The sequence below is a fragment of the Drosophila virilis genome, chromosome 2 (assembly GCF_030788295.1).
Source record: "Drosophila virilis strain 15010-1051.87 chromosome 2, Dvir_AGI_RSII-ME, whole genome shotgun sequence".
Lineage (NCBI taxonomy): Eukaryota > Metazoa > Arthropoda > Insecta > Diptera > Drosophilidae > Drosophila > Drosophila virilis.
Window position 1 is genome coordinate 31,052,441 of NC_091544.1, and position 13,104 is coordinate 31,065,544.

At 39.2% G+C, this 13,104-nt stretch overlaps 4 protein-coding genes across 4 annotated transcripts; all 4 read left to right on the top strand.

Moving 5' to 3' along the window:
- The first annotated feature begins 1,102 nt into the window (after window positions 1–1,102).
- Window positions 1,103–2,941, top strand: LOC116649755 (luciferin 4-monooxygenase). Its single transcript, XM_032433607.2, has 3 exons — window positions 1,103–1,278; window positions 1,341–1,852; window positions 1,910–2,941. The coding sequence occupies exons 1-3, from the start codon at window positions 1,135–1,137 to the stop codon at window positions 2,865–2,867; spliced, it is 1,614 nt and encodes a 537-aa protein (XP_032289498.1). The 5' UTR covers window positions 1,103–1,134; the 3' UTR covers window positions 2,868–2,941.
- A 594-nt stretch (window positions 2,942–3,535) lies between these two features.
- LOC6632442 (luciferin 4-monooxygenase) lies at window positions 3,536–5,360 on the top strand. The gene is made up of 3 exons (XM_002056472.4): window positions 3,536–3,723; window positions 3,788–4,299; window positions 4,354–5,360. The coding sequence occupies exons 1-3, from the start codon at window positions 3,580–3,582 to the stop codon at window positions 5,306–5,308; spliced, it is 1,611 nt and encodes a 536-aa protein (XP_002056508.1). The 5' UTR covers window positions 3,536–3,579; the 3' UTR covers window positions 5,309–5,360.
- Window positions 5,361–5,738: 378 nt separating this feature from the next.
- Window positions 5,739–7,584, top strand: LOC6632443 (luciferin 4-monooxygenase). Its single transcript, XM_002056473.4, has 3 exons — window positions 5,739–5,927; window positions 5,990–6,501; window positions 6,559–7,584. Exons 1-3 carry the CDS (start codon window positions 5,784–5,786, stop codon window positions 7,514–7,516), a joined length of 1,614 nt encoding a protein of 537 aa, XP_002056509.1. The 5' UTR covers window positions 5,739–5,783; the 3' UTR covers window positions 7,517–7,584.
- A 589-nt stretch (window positions 7,585–8,173) lies between these two features.
- Window positions 8,174–10,063, top strand: LOC6632444 (luciferin 4-monooxygenase). Its single transcript, XM_002056474.4, has 3 exons — window positions 8,174–8,361; window positions 8,426–8,937; window positions 8,991–10,063. The coding sequence occupies exons 1-3, from the start codon at window positions 8,218–8,220 to the stop codon at window positions 9,946–9,948; spliced, it is 1,614 nt and encodes a 537-aa protein (XP_002056510.1). The 5' UTR covers window positions 8,174–8,217; the 3' UTR covers window positions 9,949–10,063.
- The last annotated feature ends 3,041 nt before the right edge of the window (window positions 10,064–13,104 follow it).

Consider the following 13,104-nt stretch of genomic DNA (forward strand, 5'->3'; position numbering starts at 1 on the left):
ATATATGTTTCTCACCACGGCCAGTTTCCGACTCGATATAGCTAGGTCCCTCTACTTCCATGCACACTATTCCCTTTGTGTTGCTGCATTCATAACTACAGATTATCCATTGCTCTACTGAAGGAAATACATATTTCGGAAGAGCTGGTTAAAACTGAAGGTCTTAATTTTATATACACACTATAAAAACAACGGATCGAATATCGCCAAACCTTTTCGGACTCTACGATATGGAACTATGCGCATATTATTATTTAGACAAGACTTTAATCCAAGCAAAACAAATATATATCTGAATATTATTTTTTATCTAAATGGCACACGGAATTAGTTAAGATAAGAGTGTAAGAAAGTGAGCCAAAATGCATTGTCATATAACTACGTAATAGAACTCGTGAAAACCTTAAGAAAGTTACAAATAAGGCCACATAAAAGCAGTAAAAATAATGATACAGCAAAAAGATTAGACATATCATCATTTCGCTGTTTTTGCGTTACAATTATGTTGATTACATATTCGCTATGATAACTAGCATGGAAAGTTTACACCAGCTGATAGTGTAATGCGTACCCTACAAAAAACAATGATTTGCAAATGTATGTGATCTTAACTATCCTCAAGGTAAGCAAGTTTCAGCACGCAACAATATTCTTGCTTTAATTGTAGGAATGATAAATATGAACCGGTGTATGCTTGGGTTTTAGTATAATAATTTAAGAACATTTTAGAGAAAGGTGATTGAAAGCTAAATGGAATGATCTTATATTATTATATGACAAAATATATAACAGACGATTCTCAATCACATCCATTTTATTATATTGGAATTCTTAAAAGTAAATACTCTAACAGCATTTACACGAGACTTCGCTAAACGTTAACGACTCATGATTGGCTAATCAGTTTCAATTACTCAGCTTGTAAAATAATTGGCAGTCGAGAGAATACGTGTTTATACTACATAAATATATACTATATGTTTTCTATGTACTGACAGATTAGTCTCTCTACAAGCTACTGCGAAAATATCATTCGGAGAGCGCTGCACTCTTTATCTAAGCTTTACTAGTATAAAATGCAACTAGTTACAGCTTTGGCTCAGCATTAAATAAAATTGACTCGCTACGTTTACAATGTCTTACAAACCGGAAAGCAGCTACGATTCAGGGCGTAGAATCTGGAGTGGACAAAATGATCGAGCCTATTTTTCACCTGATCAATCAATTGGTGCGATAATTTTCCATGAGATGCGCCGGCATCCGAAGCTCATAGCTCAAGTATCTAATCAGGTGCCCAGCTCATACATAACATAATACTGACAAGTGTATTTTCTAAACAGATTTCGGACTCTGAAAATACTGTGTTGACCCGGGAAGAGCTCCTTTTAAACTCGATGCGCGTGGCCAGTTATATCAGATCTTTGGGCTTGCTGCAATCAGACATTGTGGGAATCATAGCAAGAAATACTACGCACATCTGCGCCGTGGCCTATGCCTGTTTTTTCAATGGGATTGCCTTCCACTCACTCAACATCGTCTACGAGCAGGCGACCATTGAGAAGCTATTTGATATTACGAAGCCGCGTTTAATATTTTGCGATGGTGAAGACTATGAGAAAGTGAAATTGGCCACGGAAAACCTAAACTTGAAGATTATTACAATGCGTAACCATCAGATCGGATCCATTAGCATTGAGGAAGTGCTGGCTACGCCTGTGGAACCAAACTTCGAACCCTCTCGTCTGGAGCAGGGAAATGATCATACTCTGGCCATTCTCTGCTCTTCCGGCACTACGGGTACACCCAAGGCAGTGACCATCACTAATAGTCGCAGGATCCTAAACATGACCACGTAAGTCAACTCAACAAAATAGTAAAATTATATTTAATATATTTTGAACAATCTTAGACGTCTGACGACTGCTGACGTTCAGTACACGCACAGTTCTTTAGATTGGGTGACAGGAGTTCTGACCACAGTAACTTCGGGAATATACAGCACCAAACGCATTATAGCCGATAATGCCTTCGACCCTGCTCGTCTTCTGCGCATTATTGAGGAGCACAAAGTCACGTGGCTTATGCAAGCACCTTCTCACTTGGCTATATCTGCCAATTGCCCTGAATTTGAGCAATCCAACCTGCAAAGCATACAGGACTACTTTTACGGAGGTGGTCACTGCTCCTTGGAGGTGCAACATAAAATAAGGAGTCGTTTGCAACGCGATTGCATGCACTTAATGTACGGTTTTACAGAGGTGGGAAGTGCTATATCTGTAAACTTTAACTTTGATGAGAAACCAAAATCAGTTGGACAATTATTGAATGGATTCAAGCTGAAGATACTCGATGATCAGGGACAGCCCCTGGGACCGAACGAGGTCGGTGAAATATGCGTCTATTCTGGTCAATATTGGGCCGGTTATTATGGAAATCCCGAGGAGACACACAAAATACGTGACTCGAATCTATGGTTTCATAGTGGGGACCTGGGTTACATGGATGACGAGGGTTTCCTCTACATTGTGGAGCGGAAAAAGGAAATGCTCAAGTACCAGAACATAATGTATTACCCAAACGAAATAGAAGAATTGATTGCTCAGATGCCAGAAGTAGCGGAGGTCTGTGTCTTTGGCATCTGGAATCAATTCAACGGTGACGAGGCCGCTGCTGCTGTCGTGAAGAAGATTGGATCCAACATACACGCACAGGACGTGGTGGACTATGTGGAGCAGCATTGCACTGCTAAGTATAAACATTTACATGGAGGTGCCATCATTGTGGATGACTTGAAGCGTACTGCCAACGGCAAAACTAATCGTCAGGCCACAAAGGCATATTTTCTCGAGATTAAAGATAAAAATTAAATGTGCTCAGTTAATAACAGACAGTTTTAAGAAAATTTAATAAAGCGGACCTACTTAGTACCAAAAATTAATATTTGTTTTGAACTTTGTTGCACCTGAAATCATTGTGGACGATTTGGAGCATGCGTCAATAACATAATCACTATCAAACAAGAACTTATATTCTACAAGTAAAGGACAAGTGACAAAGCACATTTTAAAGAAAACTTAATAACAAAACTAGTTTTTATTAAATTTTGATATCATCCGATAGCCATTTAGTCTAAAGCTGCTTGCTTCGTGTCCTGATTGGCAGCAGTTCAATCCGTGATAAGTGGATAAATTTGCCAGGCGATACTAGCAAAGTAGAGAGGAGAAGTATTACTAATTTTTTATATCGAATCGCGCATACTGCATTTACTAGTAGATCGTAGCAATAACAATAGACTGCGTTGGCGATTCATTAAGTATAGCTTAAAATGTTGTTGAGTCACGATTAGCTCAACAATTTAAAATTAAAACTCAATTGAGTGCATTCAAAGCATGCTGTGCTTACATATATATTCACATTGATAAGTTGCCGCCTTGTCGTTAAACACGTTTTGCATTTGAAAACGAATACGAACGAGCTATTCTTATCAACGATTTGAAAGCACGCTATCTACGAGTATAAAAATGCTGCCAGATTAACTTTCGTGTCATCAGTTAACAAAGTGAACTTGTTGCATTCACAATGATTTACAGACCGGAGAACACCTACGATGCGGAGCGCAGAATCTGGAATGGTCAGCAGGAACATGAATATTTTGCACCCGATCTATCCATTGGACACATCATTTTTCACGAAATGCGACGTCATCCGAAGCTGATAGCTCAAGTAAGTACTAAGCACTGCATAATCTAAAGATAACCCATTTAGCAGCTTTGTGTTTTCCGATTAGATCTCAGACACTGAAAATACTGTGTTGACCCGGGAGGAGCTCCATTTAAACTCGATGCGCGTGGCCAGTTATATGAGATCTTTGGGCTTGCAACAATCGGACATTGTGGGAATCATAGCAAGAAATACTACGCACATCTTTGCCGTGGCCTATGCCTGTTTTTTCAATGGGATTGCCTTCCACTCCCTCAACGTCTCCTACGAACAGGCGACCATTGAGAAGCTATTTGATATTACGAAGCCGCGTTTAATATTTTGCGATGGTGAAGACTATGAGAAAGTGAAATTGGCCACGGAAGACTTAAACGTGAAGATTATTACAATGCGTAACCATCAGATCGGATCCATTAGCATTGAGGAAGTGCTGGCTACGCCTGTGGAACCAAACTTCGAACCCTCTCGTCTTGAGCAGGGAAATAATCAAACCCTGGCCATTCTCTGTTCTTCAGGCACCACGGGCATACCCAAAGCAGTGACCATCACGAACAGTCGCAAGATCTTAAACAGCACCAAGTAATGCCAAAATTTTCATCCATATTTTTATTTAATAACCCTAACCTCTTTAAGTTACTTGACTACCGATGACGTTCAGTTTTCACTGAGCTCTCTAGATTGGGTGACAGGATTGCTTACAGCAATAAGTTCAGGAGTGTACAGCACGAAACGAATTATAAGTACAAAACCCTTAGATCCTGTGGATTTTCTGCGAATCATCGAGGAGCACAACGTCACGTGGATATTACAGGCACCTTCACACATGGCGATGTTGGTTAATTGCGCGGAGTTCGAAAAAGCAAATCTGCAAAGTATTCGCTTCTATCTGTATGGAGGAAGTCGTTGCTCCTTAGAGGTACAACAACGCCTACGAAGGCATCTGCGGAACGACTGCCTTCATTTGGTGTACGGATTCACGGAGGCGGGCAGCATGGTGGCCATGAACTGCAACTTTGATGAAAAGCCCAATTCCGTAGGTCGTTTGGGAGACGGTTATAAGCTTAAGATATTGAACGAAAGGGGAGAGGCTGTCGGACCGAACGAAGTGGGAGAGATATGCGTTTATAGTGGCCAATATTGGGCCGGCTATTATGGAAATCCCGAGGAAACTCATAATATATGCGACTCAGAGTTGTGGATGCACACTGGCGACTTGGGCTACATGGATGACGATTGTTTTCTCTACGTAGTTGATCGAAAAAAAGATATGCTTAAGTACCAGAATATAATGTACTATCCCCATGAACTCGAAGAGGTCATCTCCAAGATGCCAGATGTGGCAGAAGTCTGTGTCTTTGGAATTTGGGATGATACCAATGGTGACGAGGCGGCTGCTGCCGTGGTCAAGAAGATCGGCACAAATATACAAGCCAAGGATGTGGTGGACTATGTGCAAAAGCATATCACTGCAAGTTACAAGCATTTGCATGCAGGTGCCATCATTGTAGACGATCTCCAGCGGAGTGCCAATGGCAAAACCAATCGGCAAGCCACAAAGAATTATTTTATAAAAGTTAAGAACAAGTGACAAAACGCATACTGAATTAAAAAAATAAAACTTCAAAAATGCACATATTTAATTTGAAATAGATATCCAATTACAGTTAAATCACAAGCTGCTTGCTTAGTGGCCTAATTGCAAGCAGTCCTTGCCAGCCGGTTAAATTTGCCAGGAGATATACGCGAAGAAAAACTGTTAACTTATTTTAATGTACATGTAAATTGAAGCGCTGTCAACAACAGACTGTGCTATCAATTCGTTTAAAACTTTTGGCGACTCACGATTAGCTCAACAATACTATATTACAATTACATGCTATATTTACATATATATTTGCATTAATAGGCTACACGTTTGCAGTTGAGCTCTTTTTCAATTAATAAAAAGAATTTGAGTGAGCTAGTGTTATCTGAGATTGAAATGCTCGTAATCTCAGAGTATAAAAAGTCTGCCAGATTAACTTTCGGCAATCAGTTAATAAAGTATACTAGTTCGTTTCACAATGTCTTACAAGCCGAAGAGCACCTACGATGCGGAGCGCAAAGTTTGGAGTGGAAAAGCTGAATGTGAATACTTTGCACCCGATCTCTCCATTGGGGAGATCACTTTTCATGAAATGCGACGTCATCCAAAGCTGATAGCTCAAGTAAGTAATTAGCTGCGCAATCAATAGATTACTTAATTAATTTCTTTGTGTTTCCCGATTAGATCTCGGACACTGAAAATACTGTGTTGACCCGGGAGGAGCTCCATTTAAACTCGATGCGCGTGGCCAGTTATATGAGATCTTTGGGCTTGCAACAATCGGACATTGTGGGAATCATAGCAAGAAATACTACGCACATCTTTGCCGTGGCCTATGCCTGTTTTTTCAATGGGATTGCCTTCCACTCCCTCAACGTCTCCTACGAACAGGCGACAATTGAGAAGCTATTTGATATTACTAAGCCGCGTTTAATATTTTGTGATGGTGAAGACTATGAGAAAGTGAAATTGGCCACGGAAGACTTAAACGTGAAGATTATTACAATGCGTAACCATCAGATCGGATCCATTAGCATTGAGGAAGTGCTGGCTACGCCTGTGGAACCAAACTTCGAACCCTCTCGTCTTGAGCAGGGAAATGATCATACTCTGGCCATTCTCTGCTCATCAGGTACTACGGGTACACCCAAGGCAGTGACCATCACTAATAGTCGCAGGATCCTAAACATGACCACGTAAGTCAACTCAACAAAATAGTAAAATTATATTTAATATATTTTGAACAATCTTAGACGTCTGACGACTGCTGACGTTCAGTACACGCACAGTTCTTTAGATTGGGTGACAGGAGTTCTGACCACAGTAACTTCGGGAATATACAGCACCAAACGCATTATAGCCGATAATGCCTTCGACCCTGCTCGTCTTCTGCGCATTATTGAGGAGCACAAAGTCACGTGGCTTATGCAAGCACCTTCTCACTTGGCTATGTCTGCCAATTGCCCTGAATTTGAGCAATCCAACCTGCAAAGCATACAGGACTACTTTTACGGAGGTGGTCACTGCTCCTTGGAGGTGCAACATAAAATAAGGAGTCGTTTGCAACGCGATTGCATGCACTTAATGTACGGTTTTACAGAGGTGGGAAGTGCTATATCTGTAAACTTTAACTTTGATGAGAAACCAAAATCAGTTGGACAATTATTGAATGGATTCAAGCTGAAGATACTCGATGATCAGGGACAGCCCCTGGGACCGAACGAGGTCGGTGAAATATGCGTCTATTCTGGTCAATATTGGGCCGGTTATTATGGAAATCCCGAGGAGACACACAAAATACGTGACTCGAATCTATGGTTTCATAGTGGGGACCTGGGTTACATGGATGACGAGGGTTTCCTCTACATTGTGGAGCGGAAAAAGGAAATGCTCAAGTACCAGAACATAATGTATTACCCAAACGAAATAGAAGAATTGATTGCTCAGATGCCAGAAGTAGCGGAGGTCTGTGTCTTTGGCATCTGGAATCAATTCAACGGTGACGAGGCCGCTGCTGCTGTCGTGAAGAAGATTGGATCCAACATACACGCACAGGACGTGGTGGACTATGTGGAGCAGCATTGCACTGCTAAGTATAAACATTTACATGGAGGTGCCATCATTGTGGATGACTTGAAGCGTACTGCCAACGGCAAAACCAATCGTCAGGCCACAAAGGCATATTTTCTCGAGATTAAAGATAGAAATTAAATGTACTCAGTTAATAACAGACAGTTTTAAGAAAATTTAATAAAGCGGACCTACTTAGTACCAAAAATGAATATTTGTTTTGAACTTTGTTGCACCTGAAATCATTGTGGACGATTTGGAGCATGCGTCAATAACATAATCACTATCAAACAAAAACTTATATTCTACAAGTAAAGGACAAGTGACAAAGCACATTTTAAAGAAAACTTAATAACAAAACTAGTTTTTATTAAATTTTGATATCATCCGATAGCCATTTAGTCTAAAGCTGCTTGCTTCGTGTCCTGATTGGCAGCAGTTCAATCCGTGATAAGTGGATAAATTTGCCAGGCAATACTAGCAAAGTAGAGAAGAGATTTTTTATATCGAATCGCGCATTCTGCATTTACTAGTAGATCGTAGCAATAACAATAGACTGCGTTGGCGATTCATTAAGTATAGCTTAAAATGTTGTTGAGTCACGATTAGCTCAACAATTTAAAATTAAAACTCAATTGAGTGCATTCAAAGCATGCTGTGCTTACATATATATTCACATTGATAAGTTGCCGCCTTGTCGTTAAACACGTTTTGCATTTGAAAACGAATACGAACGAGCTATTCTTATCAACGATTTGAAAGCACGCTATCTACGAGTATAAAAATGCTGCCAGATTAACTTTCGTGTCATCAGTTAACAAAGTGAACTTGTTGCATTCACAATGATTTACAGACCGGAGAACACCTACGATGCGGAGCGCAGAATCTGGAATGGTCAGCAGGAACATGAATATTTTGCTCCCGATCTGTCCATTGGACACATCATTTTTCACGAAATGCGACGTCACCCGAAGCTGATAGCTCAAGTAAGTACTAAGCACTGCATAATCTAAAGATAACCCATTTAGCAGCTTTGTGTTTTCCGATTAGATCTCAGACACTGAAAATACTGTGTTGACCCGGGAGGAGCTCCATTTAAACTCGATGCGCGTGGCCAGTTATATGAGATCTTTGGGCTTGCTGCAATCAGACATTGTGGGAATCATAGCAAGAAATACTACGCACATCTTTGCCGTGGCCTATGCCTGTTTTTTCAATGGGATTGCCTTCCACTCCCTCAACGTCTCCTACGAACAGGCGACCATTGAGAAGCTATTTGATATTACGAAGCCGCGTTTAATATTTTGCGATGGTGAAGACTATGAGAAAGTGAAATTGGCCACGGAAGACTTAAACGTGAAGATTATTACAATGCGTAACCATCAGATCGGATCCATTAGCATTGAGGAAGTGCTGGCTACGCCTGTGGAACCAAACTTCGAACCCTCTCGTCTTGAGCAGGGAAATGATCAAACTCTGGCCATTCTCTGCTCTTCCGGCACTACGGGTACACCCAAGGCAGTGACCATCACGAATAGTCGCAGGATCCTAAATTGTAGCACGTAAGTAAGAGAATATAGTTGTCATATGTAAAAAATATCTAGAACTTTCTTAGACATCTGACCACTGCTGACGTTCAGTACACGCACAGTACTCTAGACTGGGTGACCGGACTCATAGCCACGGTCACTTCGGGAGTATATAGCACCAAGCGAATTATAGCTGCCAATTCTTTTGATCCTGCTCGTCTCCTTCGCATTATTGAGGAGCACAAAGTCTCGTGGCTGATGCAGGCACCTTCTCACTTGGCTATGTCTGCCAATTGCCCTGAATTCGAGCAGGCAGACCTACTAAGCATACGATCCTACTATTACGGAGGTGGCCGATGCTCCTTAGAGGCGCAACATAAAATAAGGAGTCGTTTGCGCCATGATTGCATGAGATTAGCTTATGGCTTCACAGAGTTAGGAAGTATGCTATCTATGAACTGGCATTTTGATGAGAAACCCAATTCGGCTGGCCGTTTGATGGATGGCTTCAAGCTGAAGATACTCGATGATCAGGGACAGCCCCTGGGACCGAACGAGGTCGGTGAAATATGCGTCTATTCTGGTCAATATTGGGCCGGTTATTATGGAAATCCCGAGGAGACACACAAAATACGTGACTCGAATCTATGGTTTCACAGTGGGGACCTTGGTTACATGGATGACGAGGGTTTCCTTTACATTGTGGAGCGGAAGAAGGATATGCTCAAGTACCAGAACATAATGTATTACCCAAACGAAATAGAAGAATTGATTGCTCAGATGCCAGAAGTAGCGGAGGTCTGTGTCTTTGGCATCTGGAATCAATTCAACGGTGACGAGGCCGCTGCTGCTGTCGTGAAGAAGATTGGATCCAACATACACGCACAGGACGTGGTGGACTATGTGGAGCAGCATTGCACTGCTAAGTATAAACATTTACATGGAGGTGCCATCATTGTGGATGACTTGAAGCGTACTGCCAACGGCAAAACTAATCGTCAGGCCACAAAGGCATACTTTCTCGAAGTAAAATATAAAAATTAAATTTATGAAGCACCTTAAATACATTTAGTAAAGCAATAAAAATAGTTATAAGTTTTTCCTTGAATAAAATATCCGCTAATATCATCTATTTAAATAAACTGAGTAGAGGAGGAAATTTATTATTTGTTTTTCTTATGCTTAGCTAGTTTATTTATATTTCAAGCAATCGTGAGAAAAAATATTAATATAATATATTTCTTGGTGGAAATGGAAGTCAAGGTGGGTGACATTTCGCGCTCAAATTCAATGCCAAGGATCTAATTATATAAAAAATCATTTGAATCAGAATCCAAGCTTCCTCTGTGGAAAATGCAATGCTACGATTTTTTGGGCGTTGTTTTAAGTTGTATCCGATTTTCATAAACCTATTTTCAACGCTCTACATAAGAACTAAACAATAAAAAGGGGCTAACGGCACGCTGAAGACTTAATACCCTTGCAGACTTAACTTTTGCATAATGCTTATAGTGCTTTGCACGTATCTAAGAAGCGAAGGGAAAATAGTTAATGCCGGGTATGGTTAATTTACCTTGAAAAACAACCTATTATTTACACAAGAACGCTTTTTTCAAACGATTGTTCCTATGGAATCTATATGATATAATATTCCGATTTTAATAAGATTTAGCATAAGTATAGGAAACATAGTGACACTTATAAATGCCGAGTTTGGTCCAGATATCTTGAAAAACAAAACAGTTTTCCATACAACAAGCTAATTTTCGACGGATCGTTCCTATGGCATCTATATGATATCGGGTCTAATGTTGATAGGATGTTGCTTATATATAGGAGCATAGTAATTCTAATAAGCGCTGAGTTTGGTCAAGATATCTTGATAAACAAAAAAGTTCGTTTTGACCGATCATTCCAATGACAGCTATATGATATAGTGATCCGATCCAGCCGGATCCGACATATATGTGTGTTTCAGCGAAATTCCACCCACAGCAGTGGTAAGTTGACGGAAAACGTTTGTATAAAAGTTTTTTGTTTACTATCCGATCTAAATGTTTTCAAAGATCTTTGTGAGAATTTAATTGATTCGTTTATGTAGGGCAAATGAAGGTCAAAGTTTTAATAAACGAAAGTTATTTTTGAAGCTTTAGGATTCTCAGCGCAAGATTAGCATGGGCAGAAATTTATAGTGGCCGAGGAAACTTAGAGCAGTGGATGCACACTGGCGACTGTCTTCATTTGACGTACTCTTTTAGTGAGGTGGGAAGAGCAGCGTCCATAAAATGGGATATTGATGATTTTATAGAAAACAGCACAGACGATAATTGTCATTGTTTCAGAGCGTTAGATGCATACTGTCGACTTGGGCTAAAAGGACGACGGCTGTTTTTTTTTCTACATTATAGATCGCAAGAAAGATATGCTCAAGTACGAAAACTTTACGTACTACCTATACGAAATCGAAGATGTCATCTTCCAGATACCAGAAAGAATTGTTGGTCAGGATGTCGTGGACTATGTGCAGAAGCGCATACAAATACAGAATAAGCATTTAAATATAGGTGCCAGTATAGTGAAAGAATGGAAGCATAATCCCAATGAAAAAACCAATCGTCAGGCAACAAAGAAATGTTTTTCCGAACTTATTGAAAGAAATAAACGGATCTCTATGCCACCTACTAATGGTATAAATAAAACATTTATTATAAGAAATTTTTCGTATGCAATAACTAAAATAATTGAAATAAATACTCAAATTAGTTAAGAAATTGTTCAAAATACTCGTTAGTTTCATAAATTATTGAATATAATTTTTCTCATTGCTGTGTCCACTTTCTGTGCTCAAAACGCCATTAAAACGCGTTGAATTTATTTGAAACTATAAACAGCAAGTACTACTCTGTAAACTGCTTGTTTACACTGCTTGCAGACACTGCTTAATCGTATAGACCAAAATGATTTTTAAGCAAAAAGGAAAGAAAAATTGCAAATATAAAACGCTTATGCAGAAATATTTTTATCTAAATGAGTTAATAAATTGTTTCCATTATATATATTTAAAAGTAAACGCTGCAGTATATTTCATTTAAATAATTTCAACCACATTGTTTGCGGGGTGGGCTTCAAATAAATAATTCGGCGTCAATTGAAACAGTACAAATTCCATTAATAAAGTTGAAGTTTATTGATGGTTTTAACGACCTTTTCATATTAAAAACATTTGTTGGCTGGCTCTGGGTTTGTAAAAACAAACATTGAAACAATTTTATTTAATTTTTGGTTCCAATATGTTTCGGTTGCACATCGTCAAACCGTCTTCAGAGCACTAACACCAAGATACAAAAAACATTTAACAATTAAATTACATTAAGATAAAACATTAATTTGAACATTTTACATACATTATCTTACACGTCTGCGCTTTTTGACATAGAGATTGAAACTGTGGCTGTTTGGCTGTTTAAGAGATGTCTGTAAAGGTAAGCGCAATTTTCTGTGTCTGTCTTGTAGTTTAGTCGTTTGTTGGTAAGTCTGTTAATAATGTGTAGCATTTCTAATGTGTGTCGTTTGTTGTATTATTGTTCTTGTTGTAAGTTTGTTATTTCATGTTGACTGATACTTGTTTTAAGTTTCGATTTTATTGTACCTATGTAAACACTATTGAACTCGTTGTTTTCCCTGCCAAATGGTATTTGGTAAATGACGTTGCTTTTGTCAATCATAAGGAATTTTTGATTTTACCTTATTGAAGAACTGAAATGTATTCGTAAGTCTGTGTGCTGCTTTTATTTCTTTTTTGTTGTAACAGTCAGAGTTCGTGAGGCGTTCTGATAGTCTCCTTTTTCCTTTCAATTTGTCGTGTTTTTAATAATGTTTTAATTACGTTTTGTGGGAAGTCATTTTTCGTCAAGAGCTTTTTAATTTGGCATTCCTTTTAGTTGTGTGTGTGTATTTTGTCCTCATATTGGAAATATCGGGTTTGCTGAATGCAAATTCTTACTATGTCCATAAATAGTTGTTTTGGTATACTAGTGTGTTCCTTCAATATGGCCCATTTCTGTCTTATAGAGTCAAGTGCTTACTGAACCAATTGCAAGCAGTTCAGGTGGATAGATTTTGCCAGGAAATATACGCGAAGGAGAGAAACACTGCTAACTACTTTTAATAATCAAGAATTTATATACTTTATGGGTACAA

Bases quoted from the DNA above. Each gene is read 5' to 3' on its own strand.
- LOC116649755 (XM_032433607.2), top strand. From the start codon at position 1,135: ATGTCTTACAAACCGGAAAGCAGCTACGATTCAGGGCGTAGAATCTGG. The intron at 1,279-1,340 runs GTATCTAATCAG...TTTTCTAAACAG, and splicing joins ATCCGAAGCTCATAGCTCAA to ATTTCGGACTCTGAAAATAC. The intron at 1,853-1,909 runs GTAAGTCAACTC...GAACAATCTTAG, and splicing joins AGGATCCTAAACATGACCAC to ACGTCTGACGACTGCTGACG.
- LOC6632442 (XM_002056472.4), top strand. From the start codon at position 3,580: ATGATTTACAGACCGGAGAACACCTACGATGCGGAGCGCAGAATCTGG. The intron at 3,724-3,787 runs GTAAGTACTAAG...TTTTCCGATTAG, and splicing joins ATCCGAAGCTGATAGCTCAA to ATCTCAGACACTGAAAATAC. The intron at 4,300-4,353 runs GTAATGCCAAAA...AACCTCTTTAAG, and splicing joins AAGATCTTAAACAGCACCAA to TTACTTGACTACCGATGACG.
- LOC6632443 (XM_002056473.4), top strand. From the start codon at position 5,784: ATGTCTTACAAGCCGAAGAGCACCTACGATGCGGAGCGCAAAGTTTGG. The intron at 5,928-5,989 runs GTAAGTAATTAG...TTTCCCGATTAG, and splicing joins ATCCAAAGCTGATAGCTCAA to ATCTCGGACACTGAAAATAC. The intron at 6,502-6,558 runs GTAAGTCAACTC...GAACAATCTTAG, and splicing joins AGGATCCTAAACATGACCAC to ACGTCTGACGACTGCTGACG.
- LOC6632444 (XM_002056474.4), top strand. From the start codon at position 8,218: ATGATTTACAGACCGGAGAACACCTACGATGCGGAGCGCAGAATCTGG. The intron at 8,362-8,425 runs GTAAGTACTAAG...TTTTCCGATTAG, and splicing joins ACCCGAAGCTGATAGCTCAA to ATCTCAGACACTGAAAATAC. The intron at 8,938-8,990 runs GTAAGTAAGAGA...GAACTTTCTTAG, and splicing joins AGGATCCTAAATTGTAGCAC to ACATCTGACCACTGCTGACG.